At 38.2% G+C, this 21071-nt stretch overlaps 2 protein-coding genes across 2 annotated transcripts; both read left to right on the forward strand.

Annotated features, from left to right (window-relative positions):
- Positions 1-5243: 5243 nt before the first annotated feature.
- Positions 5244-14810, forward strand: LOC127509983 (chymotrypsin-like protease CTRL-1). The gene is made up of 6 exons (XM_051889422.1): positions 5244-5642; positions 6582-6602; positions 8623-8788; positions 9623-9891; positions 9999-10147; positions 11230-14810. Exons 1-6 carry the CDS (start codon positions 5588-5590, stop codon positions 11548-11550), a joined length of 981 nt encoding a protein of 326 aa, XP_051745382.1. The 5' UTR covers positions 5244-5587; the 3' UTR covers positions 11551-14810.
- A 4954-nt stretch (positions 14811-19764) lies between these two features.
- Positions 19765-21071, forward strand: LOC127510019 (T-cell ecto-ADP-ribosyltransferase 2-like). Its single transcript, XM_051889501.1, has 3 exons — positions 19765-19926; positions 20006-20110; positions 20186-21071. Exons 2-3 carry the CDS (start codon positions 20060-20062, stop codon positions 20957-20959), a joined length of 825 nt encoding a protein of 274 aa, XP_051745461.1. The 5' UTR covers positions 19765-19926; positions 20006-20059; the 3' UTR covers positions 20960-21071.

Raw genomic sequence — 21071 nt, forward strand, 5'->3', positions numbered from 1 at the left:
GAATCGGAGAAAAAGGAGTTTTCCCCATATGTGTCTTGTCTTATTAATATTAATAATAATAATAAGACAAACGACGCAGTACTTGTGTAGTATCACAAGGGAACTATGCTGTAACACAGTTCGTATGATGTGGGAAGAAGGAGGCGGGAACCGGCGAACATTCAACAATAAACTTTAATAAAATAAACAAAGAACAAAAGGAAAGTAATGCCGGCAGACCCTCGCGGACGTCTGCCAGCCACACAAACATAATAAAACAAAATAAAGTCCAGGCCTGGTCCTCTCTCGTCCTTCACTGTCGTCGCTCCTCCTTTTATGCTTCCGGAGCTCCTCCGTGAGAGACTCGAGGCCGGTGCGCCTCACAGGTGGAGCTCGTTAACTCTCGCGTCACCGGCCTCGCGCCGTTCCCTCACGGCTCTCGCCCGCCCTGCTCGTCACATACCCCCATCGCCCCTCGCAGGCCGGGGGGTACTCCCGAGACTGCGCTCTACTCCCCCCCCCCCGGGGCCTGTCTCGGCGGCCGCAGCACCTGGGGGTAAGGACAGACGAGACGAGAGAAAGGAGACGGAAGCAAGGGGAGCGACAGAACGAGAGAGGGAAGAGAGGAAAAAAGAAAAAAAAAATTCTTGGTCCGGTTCCCTGACACACTGCCGCTCGGTCCTCAGCCTGCCGAGGCTCTTCCTCGCGGTGCCATGCGATGGCACTGGACGCTCGGTGGACGGCCCGATCCTCGACCGCCTCCTGGCGGCCGGCGATGGCTCCTCCGGCTGAGGGCAGCCGGCAGCGAATCCGCCGTTCCCTGCTCCTCCCCTTCATGGCGGACGGCAGCAGGCTCCGGCCCACGGCAAACGACGGCATTCCTCCGCTCCCTCCAGGACGGCAGCCACCCCACCTCGTCCCAGGAGCACGGCATCCGGGTCTCCGTCCCACCTTTCACAAGGCTCCAGTACCACCGCCTCGGGCAGCCTCTCGCGGTCTTCACTCCTGCGCTGCCCGAACTCCGCAGCACCGCGATCCCCCTCAGCAGCGAGGGCTCTCCGACAGCATGTCCCTCCTTCCTCCCGGGTTTCGGCACCAATGTAACACAGTTCGTATGATGTGGGAAGAAGGAGGCGGGAACCGGCGAACATTCAACAATAAACTTTAATAAAATAAACAAAGAACAAAAGGAAAGTAATGCCGGCAGACCCTCGCGGACGTCTGCCGGCCACACAAACATAATAAAACAAAATAAAGTCCAGGCCTGGTCCTCTCTCGTCCTTCACTGTCGTCGCTCCTCCTTTTATGCTTCCGGAGCTCCTCCGTGAGAGACTCGAGGCCGGTGCGCCTCACAGGTGGAGCTCGTTAACTCTCGCGTCACCGGCCTCGCGCCGTTCCCTCACGGCTCTCGCCCGCCCTGCTCGTCACATATGCGTTCTTACCTAGTTTTGTGAATACAAAGCTGGTGTGTCTTATCTGCAACGAAGTTGTCGCTGTTTGCAAAGAATATAACACTGTGTCTACAGCGGACGCGAGCGGCGCGACACAACGCGTCAAAAGATAATAACCCATTATAATCAGTGATATTGTCTACACTGGATGCAGCTCGACGCAACACAACACATTCCCGACAGTGAACGGATTCCCCTTTCTGTTTCTGACGTAGTCCAAGTGCTTTGCAACGGTCGGTTTGTTGAGTTCAGAGTAGACAGCTTTTAGCCTTTGCGGCTCGGCGCAAAAAAAGACGCATCTGGTGTAGACACGGTGATAATATTAGACGGCACCATGAGACGAAGATCTATTTCAGAACAGTGTTGCCAACTATATTCAAAGGAAAGTAGCTAAAGCATACCCAAAAAGTCACTAAAGGTCGCTAGATGATGTCATGCGTCAATTAGCATATCTGTGACATCATCACGTCGTACTTGCATTCTGCCTGCCTAATGTTTTTTTCTATCCTAATCCATGCTCACAGACTGGATTTTGATATAATAGCTATAATATGGCCGAATGTCCAATAAAACTGTTCTCATTTCCAATATATATTTTTTGTCAGACAACAGAACGAGTATATGATATAGTGAATAACTACATATTTTGTGTCAATTATCTTAATTCAATGAGGTTGGAAACTGGATGAACTTAAGCTCTGTGATATAGTGAGCAGTGATAAGCACAAGAGAAGAATGGAAATCAAAACTGTCAAACTAAATTCTTTAAATGTAAAACAAAGGAGATGCAGATAAGTGACAACTCTGTGGAAACACTGTGCTCATGTGTAGCTCGCTCATTCACGTCAGATGCCGTGTGGTCAATGGAATGTGCTGCTGCTCCTCTCAGCCACTCACTGAACAGAGTAGATGCAGAGAGAGGTGCGACTGTAGCGGGAAAGCAAGACCTCGCGCTCGCACAGTACTGGCGACTTTTGGCGACAGAGGTTTGTCCAAAAACTTGCTAGATTTGTCGCTAGTCGCTTTTTTTTTAAAAAAAAGTCACTAAGGGGGTCTGAAAAGTCACTAAATCTAAGGTTGGGACGCTAAGTTGGCAACACTGTTTCAGAACCATCTGCTATCAAAATAATCTGGACGCGGGCCAGATATTATTGCTGGCAGGCCAGGTTTGGCCCGCGGGCAGCCTACTGCCGACCACTGCTCTATAATGAAGCCGGCCTTTCCCTATCAATTGAGTCTTCATTAGCTGAACTAGATGTTGAATAACATCATAAAGTTTTAAACACTATATGGCTGGATATCTTAAATGTTACAGCTCATTTTAAGTTTTTTAAGCCAAAACCTAAATCTGAGCCATGGGTTGATCAAAATATTCGTTCTCTGAGACAATCGTGTAGGAAAGCGGAAAGAAAGTGGAAGAAAGACAAACTGCAAATATCCTTTGATATTTTTAAGAACTGTTTGACTTTGTACCAGAGAACTGTTAAGAGAGCCAAGTCTTTTTATTTCTCTAATTTGATTGACACACACCACCAAAGTTCTTTTCTCTGTCATAAATTCAGTGTTAATCCCTCATGTAAATTCCTTTCAAAATCCTACCTCTGTGAAGATTTCTTGAGATACTTCAGTGACAAAGTGATGAGTCTGAGGGCCCAGATACAAGATTATGATACAGATTATGAAATGTTGACGTTTGTTAACCCATCTGCCTCTTGGACGACTTTTAACCCTGTCTTCTTACAATCAGTAAAGGAAGTAATTGCAAAACTTTAACCCTGCTCATGTCTCTATAATTCAATACACCCTCATTATTTGAGGCAAATAATTGACATTGTGGGACTGGGAATTGTGTCATAGCTAAAGTGTTTGCAATCAGGGTCCATCAAGTTAAAGTTAAGTTGGTTTAACAAATCAAAGTTTTTCTGTTATAGTACAAATTAGATTGACTTTCTCCTTAGGCAATCTAACTTGTGGTGTGCCTCAGGGTTCTATTTTGGCACCCACCCTTTTCTCTCTATATCTACTTCCTCTGGGTTCCAAATTTAGGAAACATTTTCTTCCATTGTTATACCAATGATATACATGTGGAATCTGTGTCTGGTAATTGACAACTGCTTGAAATGTGGCAAACAAATCAAATGTTGGTTCTAGTTCTTTGTTCTCTTTCTAAAATTAAATCTTTCCTTTCAGAGAGCTCTTTAAAGATTGCAATCCATGCCCTCATTAAGTCTCGGCTGGACTACTGCAACTCCCTCTATTATGGCATCTCAAAGACCCAAATTTCTTGACTACAAGTAGTCCAAAATGCTGCAGCTAGATTTCTGAAGGGACGTAAAAAAATTTTATCATGTTACGCCCCTCCTGAGATCCCTACACTGGTTGCCTACCCATTACAGAACTGAGTATAAAATCTTACTACTTGTGTCTAAATCTTTATATAATCTAGCTCCTTCTTATCTGACTAACCTACTTCACCCCTACACTCCTGTGAGAGGACAAAGATCGGATGGCAAATTCCTCCTTACGATCCCCAGCTTTTAAAGTGGCTGGCCCCACGCTTTGGAACAATCTTCCTAATTTTATTAGAATGGCTTCCACTACCTGAGTTCAAATCTTGCCTTAAAACTCATCTTTTCTCTTTGGCTTTTAGTATGTAATATTTTTAAATGTGCTCTAGAAATAAACCGTTTATGTTAGTGTTTAATGTTCAGTTATGTTGGACATTTAAAGGAGTTTCTGTAATGTTTTTGAATGTTGTGGTTACCATTATGCAGAAGAGTGGCGCCTGTGTTTAGGCTGTGAGCCTCATATATGCATGTATATAGGATGGAATTCCTGCTCTCAATTAAATTGAGTTTGTTCAATGAGCTATTGTTTTTTGAGTGAGTACCTTATTAATAAGGTAAATTAAGTCAACAATTGTGTATTTACACAAATACATTTTGTCAGCTTTACTTGAAGTTATTTTGTTCATACAACTAAATTGTTATTTGTACAAATTACTCAAAATAGTTGTGTGGAACCCACTTGAGACTGCTTTTTTAAGTAAATACAACAATTAATTTTTTGAGTGTAAAATGTGACTTACTGGAAACTGTTGCTTCTGTAGAAGGTCGTCTGGTTTTACCTGTCGTGTGACTGTGGAGTAACCAGCGATCATCCACTTCTTGTAAAAATTCCAGTTTCATACTTCAAATTTTTTTCAGAGGGTCATAATGTATTCATTTGCAGTATGACTTATGTTTCTGCATACCTCCAGGCCTGAAATCCTGATAACAAAAGAATCTTTAAAAATGATTGATGGTTCTGCTTTTATAAGCATGAATAGTGTTGACAGCTCATATGTTTTTCTCATATTTTGGCCATACAGCATATAGGTGCCTAGAATTATGAAAGTACATGCAGGCCTTTTCTCTGTTAAAGTAATCAAATATCGTCATAAACAGGGCAATAGCATCTGGTCTTGGGTCTTTAGAATAAATATTTTAGTTTTTTAAGGTTCAGTGGTTATGGAAGTTTGCTCATTTTAACAAACTATTGACTCAGTGGAGTACAGGTTTATGTGCCCATCTGAATATACCTGGATAAAATGTTGAACTCATGACGGATGTTTAAAGATAGATACCATATTAGTCAGTGTTGGTTCATCACAATGTCCCTAATTCAAGCATTTTACAGATCTCAAGTTACACAGACAAACCCAACCAAATGTAACATTGACAGACATTTTGATATATTTAATCAACAAACCATCTCTGTATACTCCCGCTATATTGTGGATTAAATGTGTATGTCTGTGAATGTATGATTTGGTAGGAGCTTCATCACTTCAATCAACCAGTAAAAGAGTGTTCATGTAAGAATGATGGATTGGAGATGCTTTCTGCAGGCTATTTTTTTCACAGGCCTTGAAAAATTGATGGGGTGAAATAATTTTTAGCAAAAAGTGGTGGGGACACGTTCCACCCACATCCATAAAAGGCACACATGAAAAGCTGAAAAGAAGCTTTTTTTCGGAAAACATCTGAGACAGAGATGAACGTAGTAGTGGGGTGGGGCAGAAAACTCTTGACAAAAGCAGTAGTACTTGCTTTACATCTCAGCAGAAACCTGACAGTCGTGGAAACAGCAGTCAGATCACAGACCAGAACAGAATTATGAAGTTTAACACCGCTTTAAGTGTTGCCGGTTTCATCCTTATCTACACAGCACGTAAGATCTTACAAAATGTCTATAATATGACATAATTAGATGTATTTGTAGCACTTACCTTGATTTCTATTCTCCTTCCATCTATTTGTGTATTTATTTAAAAAAAAAAAAAAAAAAAATCCTTGCTACGAGCTTGTTACTGTCATAACTGTGACTTCACACAGCACTTACGTACTGTTGTTCTCATGTTGATTTCATTGATTCTACTATTCTCATTTGTAAGTCGCTTTGGATAAAAGTGTCTGCTAAATGACTAAATGTGAATGTAAATGTAAATTCAGTAATGGTTATTTCAGTTGTATAAAAACTGACAAGCATTTTAATTTCTCATGATTATAAAAATCTTTGGATCTGAAGATTTATGGATGAATGCTTGAAATTGGTTCTGTAGATAAGCACAAATTCTGCATTTGAATGAATTTCTTCACAAATGCATAATTTCTGTATTTTAATGGATCATTTTAATTCATGTTTATTCCAGGACAGTTCAAATTTGGTTGAGTGAAAGTTCAGAGTCTGAACGGATGGTGACTTTAAAGAAGCTAAAAGATAGTTTTGGTCACCACAGAAATTCCACACTTATATTTCTGTTATTTATATATTTGGTGACTACTTGCACATTGTTTGAAAATGCATTCAAAGACAGACGACTCTCACTAAATACAGATTAAGTTGTTTAAATATAGCTACACTTTGGGGTTTGGATCATCCACCCATTCTTCAAATTGCTTTTCTTCGGTTAGTTTCTTAATTTCATATGACTATAAAATAATTTAACAGGTATTTTGACTAAAATCCATAAACACCATTATTCAGGAGAAAGATTGTATGTTGTTTTTATGTCAGCATGTGCCAGCGCTGATGTTACAGGCGAACCAGTTCATCAGCTCTCTTCTATTCTCTATCCTCTACTTATTTTGTCTTTGTCTAAACACACAGGTTCGCTCAGCCAGCTAGATGGTAAGTTATCGTATCTTGTTCCCCAACACTTTATAATAACGTTCAGTTACAAGTCACTTATAAATTATTAGTTAATGATGAACTAATCATTTACAAAACATCATAAATGATTAATAAGTGATATACTAATATTTTATTAATGTTTATTAATTCAGTTGTCACTTATAAATTATTAGTTAATGATAAACTAATCATTTACAAAACATGATTATATATTCAAAAATTATTAATAAGTGATATACTAGCAGTTAAGTAATTTTTTTATTAATTCAGCTATAAGTCACTTAAAAATTATTAGTTAATGATGAACGAATCATACATTCATAAATGATTTAATACGTGGTAACGATTAAAGGGTTAGTTCACCCAAAAATGAAAATTCTGTCATTTATTACTCACCCTCATGTCGTTCCACATCCGTAAACCTTCTTCGGAACACAAATTAAGATATTTTTGTTGAAATTCGATGGCTTCCTGAGGCCTTCATAGACAGCAATGACATTTCTTCTCTCAAGATCCATTAATGTACTGAAAACACATCTAAATCAGTTCATGTGAGTACAGTGGTTCAATATTAATATTATAAAGCGACTAGGATATTTTTGGTGCAGCAAAAAAACAAAATAACGACTTATTCAGTGATGGCCGATTTCAAAACACTGCTTCAGGAAGCATCGGAGCATAATGAATCAGCTTATCGAATCATGATTTGGATCACGTGTCAAACCGCCAAACTGCTGAAATCACGTGACTTTGGCGCTCCGAACTGCAGATTCAACACGCTGATTCATTATGCTCCGAATCTTCCTGAAGCAGTGTTTTGAAATCGGCCATCACTATATAAGTCGTTATTTTGTTTTTTTGCCGCACCAAAAATATTCTTGTCGCTTTATAATACTAATATTGAACCACTGTACTCACGTGAACTGATTTAAATATGTTTTTAGTACCTTTATGGATCTTGAGAGAGGAAATGTCATTGCTGGCTATGTAGGCCTCATGGTGCCATCAGATTTCAACAAAAATATCTTAATTTGTGTTCTGAAGATTAATAAAGGTCTTACGGGTGTGAACGGCATGAGGGTGAGTAATTAATGACACAATTTCATTTTAGGGTGAACTAACCCTTTAACAAATGTCATCTTAAAATGTGTAAACCATAAAAATAAAACAAACCGATCATTAGTAGATGGTTGAAAAGTTATTAAAAATCTAAAGTGTAAATGATTTGTTAATCATTAACTAATAATTTATACATTTCTTATAACTGAATTAATAAAACATTCATAAAATATTAGTATATCACTTATTAATCATTTATGATGTTTTGTAAAAGATTCATCATTAAAAATAATTTATGACTTATAACCAGGCTTGAGAGGGTTACTTTAAAATGTATTCCGTTACAGTTACAAATTTGAATCAACAATAAAAATATTTTAAAAATCTGATAAATTATCTATTGTAATATTATTATCGTTGTTGTTTATTAGAGCTTAAAAATATAAAAGTTACATCTGATCATAACTAAACTGAACAAGCTCGGATAACACATTTCTGTTCATGTTTGTTCTGCTTTAATTTTAGCATTTTTAAGTTTAGCATTTTGGTTACTTTTAAAAACTATTAAAACTAAGCAATCATGTCTCATTTCCACAACTTAGGAATACACAGCCCTAAATATATATATTTACACACACACAGTCACACACATACATATGTTGGGTTGTTCAGACATCTAGTGGCTACAGTATGGTATTACAGATTATTTTTAGTCCTTTGATAAAGAAAGTGTTTTTGTAGCTGGAAGGCAGAGTTTTCACTGTACAACCATGTCATTTGCATTTTCTTCTTTGAAAACAAAATTACAGTTACTGGATTTTTGTATTACGTAACGTTACTCCCCAACCCTGCTTATAACTTAATGTTATTCTAAAGTGTTACCCACACAGAATGTTTCTTCTATGTCGGAGAGGCATTTTAACAAGCAAACCTCATATCTTCTTTCTCTCATCATCAGTATGTGGTCGAGCCCCCCTCAACAACAGGATTGTTGGAGGAACGAATGCGACAGCAGGGTCTTGGCCGTGGCAAGTCAGCATTCATGTTTTCGGCTTAAGACATAACTGTGGCGGGACTCTGATCACCAAAGACTGGGTTTTATCTGCAGCTCACTGCTTCCAGAAGTATGAAGCAAAATAATGTTCAAGATACATTTGAAGAGTTTTGTTCCAAAATGCCACTCCATTTTGATTCATTTGAGTAAAAAGGTGTTTTCTTTACCAAAAAAGTGGCAAGATGAAAACCACTATTGTCTGTTTCAAACTTTCACACAGCATCTTTTGGTTTTAAAAACATTCAAAAAATTCAAATCAACATTTTGATTTCAAAAAGTTTATTATAAAAACGTATTATTATTTTTTTTTCAAAATGCAATAAATCCATGACAATTTTTTTTTCAAAATGCAATTAATCCATCAATATAAAAGTTATTTTTCAAATTGAAAATACACAACAAAGTAAGTTGATTCACATATATGACAGAGTCTAAACTTTGCCAATATTTATCTTATATACAGGCATTTTACTAAAAATACATTCAGCCGTCGCTCCCAAAATGGTCATCTTGTTAATGTTATGAATTATTTGTCATTACTGATTAAAGAGTATCTGGCGCCACTGTACGGTTAAATAAACACATTTGCCGAGTACATTGGTATTAAAAACGGCTTTTTAAAAAGACTTCAATGTTTACAGTGGGTGGAATGGTGCGCTGTGATTGGTTGAGCAGACATATCGCGTTCTGCAGAAAAAGGAGAGTGGCGTTTGTCGCGATTTGGAAAGAAAGTGAGAAAACCTGACAGAATAACACGACGGATATCACATTTTTCACAATTTTTTTTTTTTAAAAATTAAAAAAAAAATTTTTTTTAAAAATGGCATTTATCGCGTTTTCGAACCAAACTCTTCATTTGTAGATTGATAATAGTGAGATTAAAACAGAATTTCTCTATTTACAGCACTGATGTGTCTAAGGTAGTAATGTACTTTGGTCGTCTGAGACAATCCGGCTCAAACCCTAAAGAGACATCCAGGACAGCGAGTCGAATCATCACCCATCCTAACTATGACAGTTCTGCTATTGACAACGACATAGCACTGGTCCAGCTCAACTCTTCTGTGACGTTCTCTAAATACATTAAGCCGGTCTGTCTGGCGGCGGCTGGTAGTGTATTTGATGCAGGTACAATAAGCTGGGTCACTGGATGGGGCAAGCTACAATCTGGAGGTGAGTGAACATCAACCAACCAAATATGAACAATACTGAAAACCTCAACAGTTGTCCTAGAAATGTTTTTTAAAGCCATAAAATGTGTGCTCTGATCTGTTTCACAGACACCCAGCTTCCTAATACACTGCAGCAGGTGATGATGCCCATTGTGAGCAACAGTGACTGTAATAGGGCTTATTTCGGGGTCAACAGAATCACAAGCAATATGATTTGTGCTGGATTTTTAAATCAGCAAGAGAAAAGTATCTGTTCGGTAAGATACCAGTCATTAATTTGAACCCTTTTTAATCTAAAGCAATTTACACAATATACTCACCTGCAAACTTTACACTGCCAACCTAGTTGCTTAATTAAGACCAGTTTTTACTCCACTGATCATAAACTCGTACACTATGACTGCATGATCTGCAGAGGAAAGAACAGAGTTGCAGAGCAGACTATAAAATAAATTAAAATAAGACACAAAGGTAAAAAGATGCCTACACTTTCTTCCACTATAGAAAACACTGTAGAGAAAATAAAACCAAAATGTCCCATAAATGTCCGCTATCATGCTGATGTTGTCATGAGTCTGAGTCTGCGCAGTAGTGATCGTGAGGTGGAGCCGCGGTATCAAGGCCCCACCCAAACTCCTTCTGATCCAGTCGAAGGCAAACAATCATGACGCCACATCCCATAATTATACCATCAAATAATTAAATAAACCCAAAGTTATTTGAAAAATGAACAGGGACCTTTACTGCAGCCAGCCACCAGGGGGCGATCAAAACATCTTAGCTTCATTTTCCAGGAAGTGTGTCTCACACTTGGTTTTACCTAAAGTTAAATGCTGCATTCACGCCACCTTGTATTTACTGGAATCCTGCAATGACAACACGTGACGTTATACTCTGAGCTAAATGAATCTACACAGCGGTCAGGTGGTACATGTGGGAGCTTTCAGAAAACTCCCAGCTTACAAGCTGTAACTACGATCTCTATGAGGACGTGAACGCTTTTTCAAGCTAGAATCTCGTAACTGCAGGAATTACGAGGACGTTTGAACGCACCTAAACAAGTCTTGGGGTGCTTCTCATTTCTAGTTTTTGAATCCTTGTTTCCTTTACCTGCTTCCTATCCTCACGTCTCAGCTCCACCCTGATTGGGATGCAAGGGAAGGATACAAAGGAAAGAAAAATATTTAGTGCTCCCACTTTAAACAGTTAAAATAGGTATGCTGGCCTCAGGATAAAAATGCTTTAGTGGACACATGGCTAGCATACTTTTACCATTATGTATATAACCGTTGTAGTCCATATTGTCAGAGATATAAATGCTGAATGTTTTTCAATACAGGGAGACTCTGGAGGTCCAGTGCTCAGTAGGAACGGTTCCCTGTGGATTCAGTCCGGCATTTCGAGTTTTACTTCACAAAAATGTGAAGACCCCAAATATCCCAGTGTGTTCACCAGAGTTTCTCGGTACCAGGACTGGATCAAGTCTTACATGGGAAACAACACACCCGGATTTGTTGAATTCAATGCATCATCCAACTCCAACTTTGGAAGCGTACCCAACCCACTCTTATTATCCCTTTCTCTCACGTTCATCCTCATTCCTTTCACCTTCTTGCTCTCCCTTCTCATTTTCAAACGAGTGGTCAAACGAAACCACTGATATGTTTCTATGACATCTAAAGATGTCCTTTTGATCTATTTGAAAGAAAGTCTGTGAAACGTGTTGCTAGGGTGCTCTACATGGTTGCTAGGATGTGGCTTGATAGCTTCACAAAGATCCTGAGAGACAGACCCCCCACTCATAAAACAGCTGAGCCAAGCAGTGAACAACAACTCAGCCAGCAGAGAAGTGGAGACTAACTCAGCCAGCAGTGTTGCAAGAGTCAGAAGGATAGACTGCAAATAGGGGCGCAAATAGAGGCGTCCAATAGGCGAACCATAGTCCAGCAGGGCAGGCACAGCAAAGACTCACAGCGGCTGAGATGAAGAGTGACAAAGTTACCAGAGAATCCCAGTGCTTGGAAAATGGGATATAATCTCCACAGGCCAAGTGGCATTTTAAAGACAAAAGCAAAGCAAGAGAATCAAACAAATGAAGAAGATCGGTCAGTTGCTGATCTTGTGTTTTGAAGCAAAAAGCATCTGGTTCTGATTTATAGCCAGTTAAGCCCAAAACAAATTAATTTAACGAGATAGATGTAGCATTTCTGTATTCATACAGAAGATTTTGTTAAATCAGAACTCTTGGCTGCTAGATGATTTTCTCCCAATAACAGGGTGTATACGGCCATTTGAAACTTCTGGATCCTAGAGGAATAGTTGTTGGAAATACAAGGACAAATGCATGGAGTGGAAAGCTAGAAAAACTAATTCTAATGCCTGTTTTAAAATGTAACACATGACCATTTATTGTTATGTAACCTGACGGTGGTGGTGAGAACATGACAAACAGTAAATTATGACAAAGAGTGATCTTTGAAAAGGACAAAAAAGCTTTCTCAAAGTAGTCAATGTCTGTTGCAGCATATTTTGAGTCTTCTGAAGCCATTTGATAGCTTTGTGCAAAGAACAGACTGAGACTCACAGTGAATAGATGCAGTTCACATTCATTGCCCACATACAGGTTTAGAGAGAGATGAGGGTGAGCATTTGATGACAGGATTTGTTTTTGGGTGAACTCTCTCATTTAACTGATTGTCTGAAATATATTAGCAAAATCAGCAGGAGTAAAGGCTGATTGATACGGGAGCCTCTGCACCGTAGGCTATGCGTCTGTTTTCATTTGTACTTCTGCAATGTGTCCGCGTCGACGTGCATGCAGACCACTAGTAGGAAGTGTCCGCGGTCATGTTGAATATAAAGGCAAAAGCTGAAGAAGAAGCAGCTTGTCATGTTTGTTGTCAGAGAAGCTTCAGCAGTGATGGCGGCAAATAGGTAACAACTTTTGTTGCAGTTTGACTTCATGTGTCCACTGAAACAGCAACGGAGTGTCTTTAAAGACTACTTCTGCCATGGATTCAAATCTCAAGTTGTCAGCCCAAGCCTCTGTTACTAAATCTAAAACGTGACTTTAGAACTAGTAACGAAGGAACAGTCGCTTTATTGAAGCTTATTGTATTATGTAGAGTATTTTGGTATTATGAAAAAGAAAGATTGACTAAACGAGTGTATTACCTGCATCTGATTTAACAGTCATTCTTCAGGTCAATGTCCATAATATTATATCCATTATAAAAACAAATCTGTTTGAATATCTGCAGAGGAACGCAACATCTTTGTCTTTGTCCTTTTAAAAGTTCCCACAGTGCTAAAACAACTTCCTTGTTCTGACTCACTCATAAAGAGAGTCTTTGTTGCCATCTAATGGCGTAATAATGTAAATTTCACTTATACTATTGATGGACCCTTTCTCAGTACCAAATACGGCATATTATGTATATAAAATAATATTTATTGAACAACATTTAAATTAACAACAATAGCCATTATAAAAGACATAAACACAAGCAAACAATTTAGTCAAACACACAAAAGCAGCACTCCAGTACAGGATTTAAGTTAAATATAGCCTAAATATAAAGTTCTGAAATTTAATTTTTTAATTAACCCACATCTTTTTGCTCTGGAACAAGTATTAGATTAATAAGACCAAAGATTGCCCGTTTGATATACCCCAAATTAATTATATTTTTAACCACAATCTACATAAGAGCCAGCAGTAAATACCCGAAGGACTGGCTGAAATGAAGCTGTTCTCGGCGGGTACACGAGCACTGAACGACCGCTGGCGGTCTGGAGCTCACATCTGCAAAAGCGTCAAAACGAATTCTAAAAAAGGCACTATGTTTAAATATGAGACACATATTTGAGGTCTAAATAACTACATTCTCACCTAAAAAACTCTTTAAACTACATTTCGTGACATAACAACAGTAGTTTTTATAAAAAAAAATATGGTTGATTGGCTCGACCGCCATGACAGTCGCCGCAAGTGGAGTGATACAAACTGTGAAACGGTTCCAGAGCTGCTGATACTGGGAGAATATTGCATGGCTCTCAGCCAATCAGATTCGAGAACCAGAAAGAACTGTTGTATAAAATGGATTTTGGAAGCATTTTAATTTAATTTAATTTGATAAAATTATTACTGTATGAGTGAAGTGTTCAGTTTCACTCCCGCTTTCAATATGAGTTCTGCCATCAGTAACACCAGGCCAACTGATCCGAACAGGTACACAGGAACCAGAGATGGGCACAAATACATCAAAAAGTATTTAGTTACAAATTACAAATACTTACTCATCAAATGTATTTAAATAAAATACAAAATACAGCTGTAAAAAATGTATTTAATTAAAATACAAGTCATTTGTAATTTGAAAATACAAACAAAATTTACATCATTTGAAGTGTTCAATGTAACAATTAAATATAGATTGATGATCCTTATAAAGATACTAAAGTTACTCAGTCAGGAGCAGTGAGTGATTTTGTCCTTCTCTTTTGTTGCTTGATCAACAATAATGACAGACAGAAGCAGGTTTATTATGCTGATGTCCCTTTAAGAACGAACCGGTCACGGATCAAAAAATAATAAGTGTGAATCAAAAATTTAAAAACACCTGTAAAAATATATAGCACAAACTTAAAAAAAAATAATGCAAAATGATCAGAATGTTCAAAATGATCAAAAATTAAAAGCGCATTTAAAAAAATAACAAGCATGAATCAACTTTAAACACATTAAAAATGATATTGCACAAATCTTAAACTTGTGTTTATGTGTTCTTAAAAGTTGTTTTCCTTGCTTTTATTACTTTGTGCTCTCCTACATTTTCTGCTCATATTTTACTCTTTTGTGCGCTTGTGCTGTTTTTCTCTTTGCTCTTCTTTCTACGTTTTGCTCAAATGTTGCAGTTCGAGTTTCATGTAAATTAGGCCGGGCTTAAGCGTCACCATTGGTCCACTTGTTCTAGATTGACAGCTCCTCCTCTAGCCAATCAATCGAAGAGAGGGAGATGACATCACTTCAATGCGACTCATGGCTACTGACTCATACAGGGAAGATAACAGTTTAATTTGAAACTTTACAAGGACTTTCAAGCTGTAAAATTATCTAAATTATGGACAAATAATTCCTTTTTTTGAGATAGGCTTCTTAACCTGCAGTCTTGTTATGATTGTTAATCTTTATGTTCATAATATATGGTATTTGGTGTTAAAATATTACTTGGCTCATGATGCTAATATGCTAAGGCTACTGTAGCTAATATACTTATTAATTGTTGTTTTTAAACGATCATAGGTAAATTAATTCTAAGACTGAATGTATCATCTCTGCATTGACTACGAAAGTGTTACAGAGGAGATAGTTACAGAAACCAGGTGGATTTGATATGCAGTGATTTATTTACATACATTTACATGTTTATTTACATAGCTACATAATTGCATAATACTCTAAGATTATTGTTTTAAATATAGCTTTAAAAACAAAATTATATATCAGGGATAGGCAACATCAGTTTTGGAGTGCCACGGTCCTCCAGAGTTTAGCTCCAACCCCGATAAAATAAAAAATAAAACTCACCCGTCTGTATTATTAATAATCCTGAAGACACTGATTAGCTGGTTAAGGTGTGTTTGATTAGGGTTGAAGCTAAACTCTGCACTCCAGGAACGACATTGCCCATCCATGTTATAGAAATATGAAGTTAAATGGCCAGTAGGTGGCGGAAAGTTACTGTCTTTATGAGTGAGTCTTTCATTTAAACGTTTTGTTCACATCGGGAATTCATTTAAGAAACACTGCTGTTCTGCTCTCATCAAAATAGTGCAAAAACACACTCAAAATTAACGTATTGCTATATTGATTTATACAACAGCTCAATAAACATTTGCAATCGCATAATATTAGGGAAAACACTCTTGCTGGTCTGAAGGCTATCGCTTAACTTTATAATTTTATAATCTCAGTGTTAAAATGTGATACAATTCATAAACCAACACCCTTGTCAATGACATACTGTAGGCCTACATAAAAAGACAAAATCTATAAATCTGTTTACAGAAAAACAATACATGACAAAATATGCAGACAGTTTACAATTACGAGCAATATACAATGATCTAAACCAGTGGTTCCCAAACTTTTCAGAGTGAAGTACCCCCTGAGGCATTTACCATCTTTCTGCGTAGCCCTCTCTTCCACTTAGATTGTAAATTTTCCATTAAGGGACAATATTTGCCCCCTAAATTGCCTTTGAAAGCTACCCTTTTAATCTTTATGAATACCTTTACAACATTAATAAAGTTTTAAATAAAAATATGTTCAATAGAGAAATATGCAGAAGTAGATGGCGGTAAGTCACTGTCTTAGTGCGTGAGTCATCGAGTCATTCGTTCAAAGACGCAAGTGGCTGTATTTATGAATGAATCATTGAATCATGACTTTCACCAGCGATTCGTTCAAAGTTGCAGATTCGTTCTCGAAACACCGCTGTGTTGTAATCCTGCTGTTGCTTTCGTTGCAAAATAGAGCAAATACTGTGAAGAATAACACTTAATATTACCCTTTTGTTTGTTGAACTGTTGTGTGGATATTTGGATTTGCATTAAGCTCGTATAATATTATCAACATTAAAAACAAGAACTCACATAAGATAGGTTTTGTTTTGTATCAAGAGTTTGAATCTTAAATTGATATTTATGCACGTTTTGTGCCAGGCTATTGTTCTTCATGCTAGTAAGTGCTAAATCTGCAGGTACAGAACGGCAGTAATGTAGCGCGATTTGCTCAGGCAGCAGACTCCACCTATTTGCACCCATATGCGCGCTGCTTATGTGGAAATGGAAATTTGGTGTGGAAATTTCAAGGGAGCGATGATAAAGTGAACCCATGAATCATGCAGATTCACTGAGAACTGTTTTATACATTTGTAGATGTTTTAATTAGACATTAGAATAATTAAAATGAATAATGGTAGTTATTAATCTCTTATTGGCCTGTTTAGCTTGAGCCATGGAACAGAGAAACAAGCCTTGAAAATTGATAAAAGAACATATATTATACAGACACTCTATTAATCTTATTAGATGATCAATTAATAGCATTTGATTGATTTTACTTTCAATAAAACTCTTGCAATACATTTGTAAAAGGTGTTTTTATGCATGTTTGGCCTGAGTTTTGTTGCATTTACACTGTTCTGACCACTAGGGGTCACTGTGGAGACGGGTGTCAGATTGTTTCGAAGTCTCGACACATTAAGGCACATTTGCTTCAGCTGCTTCAGTGTTTCACGAAGCTTCGATCTGCCCATCACTATATACAGTATAACAACGTCCTACCACAGAAAGATTTTACCCCAGCTCGGAAATTGCCAGCTGTGACGGTTATCTTCTCCTGTATGAGTGTGAGCATCGGTAGCCATGAGTCGCATTGAAGTGATGTCATCTCCCTCTCTTCGATTGATTGGCTAGAGGAGGAGCTGTCAATCTAGAACAAGTGGACCAATGGTGACGCTTAAGCCCGGCCTAATTTACATGAAACTCGAACTGCAATATTTGAGGAAAACGTAAAAAGAAGAGCAAAGAGAAAAACAGCACAAGCGTACAAAAGAGTAAAATATGAGCACAAAATGTAGGAGAGCACAAAGAACAGAGTAATAAAAAGCAAGGAAAACAACTTTTAAGAACACATAAACACAAGTTTAAGATTTGTGCAATATCATTTTTAATGTGTTTAAAGTTGATTCATGCTTGTTATTTTTTTAAATGCGCTTTTAATTTTTCGATTCACGCTTATTATATTTTGATCCGTTCTTTGCCATTCTGATCATTTTGCATTATTTTTTTAAGTTTGTGCTATATATTTTTACATGTGTTTTTAAATTTTTGATTCACGCTTATTATTTTTTGATTCGTGACCACAATACTATTGGCGGGAATTTAATCACATAGACGTCGGTCACGAGCTCAGCAACTGTAACAACAGCTCCCTTATAACAGCATTCCTTGTAACAGCATTCACACGAGGCGTCGGTGTTAACGCTTCTCATTTACTTTGAATGGGTGACGTCATGCGTTGCCGAACTAAATTGTGGGTCGCTTCACTTGCGTTGTTCGTGGCAGAAGTTAAAACTTGTTCGAGATGCATCGGCGCTGCGCAGACCGATCGGCATCAAAGTACCGCAAGAGTCATTCAAAAGCGTAAAGAGTTGTCTGCTCTCCAGTCGCTCTCGCTGTACATTTGCCGATCGGTCTGCGCAGCGCAGATGCATCTCAAACAAGCCAAGAAATTTCTCAAATTTTCAAGCGCCAACACAAATGTCAGCCAATCAGATTGCCTTATGCAAATACCCTAGCACAGACGCTAGCCAACTGCATTCATGCAACACCGGAAAGTAATCTGATTGCGTGTCAGCACCAAACTTCTGACACACCCTCCATCAAGCCAACTCCCCATGTGAAATCACTGTTACAGTTCCTTGTGAACCAAAACAATGAGCTTATGCTGCACTCACGCCATAACTACTGTAATTAAGAAATGGCAACCCATGACGTTATACTAGGAGCGGTCCGTGACTCTAATTTATGCGTTTCAGTGGCAACACTACCAACGCCAAATTTAATCTGCAGCAGTCAGGTGGTACAGGTCAGAGCTCTTTAAGTTGTTAATCTTCATTATTATTGTAATGTTATGTGCTTTGAGACAGGAGGTAGTTTAACGCCGTCTCTGGTGACGCTTTTGCTCCCTGCTGTGCGCGTGTAACGGAGGCCAGCTAGTAGTTGCTGCTGCGAGTAAACCTTACTCTAGCGAGTGACGCTAGGGGTTGCAGCCTTTAGCCTCCTTGTTAGAGCATCTGACTCCCATGCGGACGGGCCCGAGTTCGCGTCCCGTTTGGAGCGGGCAGGTACGAACTGGAGGGGCTACACTGGTGCCGTGACCCGGATGGGAGTGAGGTTTAGGGGAGTGAGTGTAACGGAGGCCAGCTAGTAGTTGCTGTGCGAGTAAACCTCACTCCTCTGATCTCAAGAGACGCTCTAGCGACTGACGCTAGGGGTTGCAGCCTTTACCATCCTTGTTAGCGCGTCCGACTCCCATGCGGATGGGCCCCGAGTTCGCGTCCCGCTTGGAGCGGGCAGGTGCAAACTGGAGGGGCTACACGCGTTCATGCGAGAAGAAAAATAACATATTTCATTGTATTTTTAGTATTTTAAATACAAAATACTTTCTCTCAAAGTATTTAATTACAAATTACATTTGATTTTTTCTTTGTTAAGGAAAATACACATTACAAAATACTCAAAAGTAATTAAATACGTATTTTAAATACATTTAATTAAGCTACTGCTCATCTCTGACAGGAACAAACCTGTTAGTTTGAATAATTTATTATGATCATTTAGTAAAAGAAAGAAAACATTAAACACTATACAAATACACCGAAGTAAACTGAAGTACAGTAGTCAACATTTGAAGTTGATCAAGATCTTTCATCAAAGTTGTCCTAAAACCTTCTTCATTAAACAACAACCCAGATCAAGGCGCATAATTGTGTTTTCATTATCTGATTAATTTGGTCAGTCTTTGTCTAGAAGCTGATAGCAAGAATGAGTAGATGTTCAAAACACATTAATCATTAATATTTTGTTCAGCTTTTAAACCACAATCATTTCAGTGATGTTTCTTTTGTTTAATTTGAATCTGTCACTTTCACAGTGTGAGAACAGCTGGGAGTAAAAACTACGTGTTTTTTTCAGCCTTACTCAGTTTGACTGGTGTGAAACCACACAGACCTTCATAAGTGTTGCATTATGATGAGCTAAAGAGTTTTGTTAAGATCACACGTAAGCTGTCATATCTCAGAAAACACACACCCACACACACATTGTTAGTGATATGAAAAGCAGCTTCACCCTCCTCATCTCTTAGTTTGAAGAGTTGCCGTCTGGCTGTGAGCGACTACATTTTCTGGCCTTCTCTCATCGTTGCTCCTACAAAAAATAGAACAAAATTTCCTAACATTCCCAGGTAATTTGAGCTGTAAATTATTGTGCACATCTATGCACATATTCCTGTAGAAGTGATATATTTTGTATTTGTATTTCAGCATCTGCACTTCACTAGATCTACTGGATCATCTGAGAGATTCGACTGAATCAAGATGCTGCTGATGATTGAAGCTCTTCTACTAATTTCAGCTGCCGTAGGAGAGGTGAGCTTGTGTTCTGGTATGAATATTACAGACATGAAGACAGATGATTGATCATTATGATACCTGTTAATGCAGGATCTCAGAGCGGCTGCTGCTGTCAAAGGACAGATATTTCCATTGGATATGGCAGTGAATTCTGTTGATGACGATTTTAAGGGCTGTAGAGAGAACATGGCAAACCTGGTGAAGACAGAATATCTACAGAAGGAACTCAATAACTCAGCTGAATTTAATAAGGCTTGGAAAAAAGGTCTAGAACATGGCCAGAAAGATTACAGTAAAGATAACTTGACAAGCAATCATTCAGTTGCCATTTATGTGTACACTGATGATATGGTATTTCGTGATTTCAATAATGACACTCGTTACGGTAAACAAAACTACACAAACAAGACATACAAATGGTATTCACTTCATTTTTTGTTAGCAGATGCGATACAGATTCTGAAGAAAACACAAAAAGGATGCATGACAACTTATCGTCGTACAAATGTTAAATTTAATGAGAACGTACTGAACACAACAGTTCGTTTTGGATCATTTGCATCTTCCTCTCTTCATAGTAACAAAACTATTTTTGGAAATGTGTCTTGTTTTAATATCAGTACTTGTTATGGTGCTGAGGTGACAAAATATTCTAAGCTTCCTCGTGAGAGAGAGTGGCTGATTCCTCCGTATGAGATGTTTAATGTCATTGATGTCAAGACGAGAAGAGATCAGAAAGATCTCTGGTGTGACACTGTGTTTGTGTTGAATAGCACTGGAACACAAAATGATCTGAACTGTGCTTTATTCAGGGGACCAAGTCCAAAAATAAGTATTATGTTTGGAATGGAACAAATGTTTTGAATGAACATTTCCACACAAATCAATATAAATGTATCTCTTTCCTCTCAGTGTACTGATTATTTGTCAGAGAATACAACTTCAACAAAATAAAGTTAATTTTGAAGTGACCCAA

The sequence above is a fragment of the Ctenopharyngodon idella genome, chromosome 3 (assembly GCF_019924925.1).
Source record: "Ctenopharyngodon idella isolate HZGC_01 chromosome 3, HZGC01, whole genome shotgun sequence".
Taxonomy (NCBI): domain Eukaryota; kingdom Metazoa; phylum Chordata; class Actinopteri; order Cypriniformes; family Xenocyprididae; genus Ctenopharyngodon; species Ctenopharyngodon idella.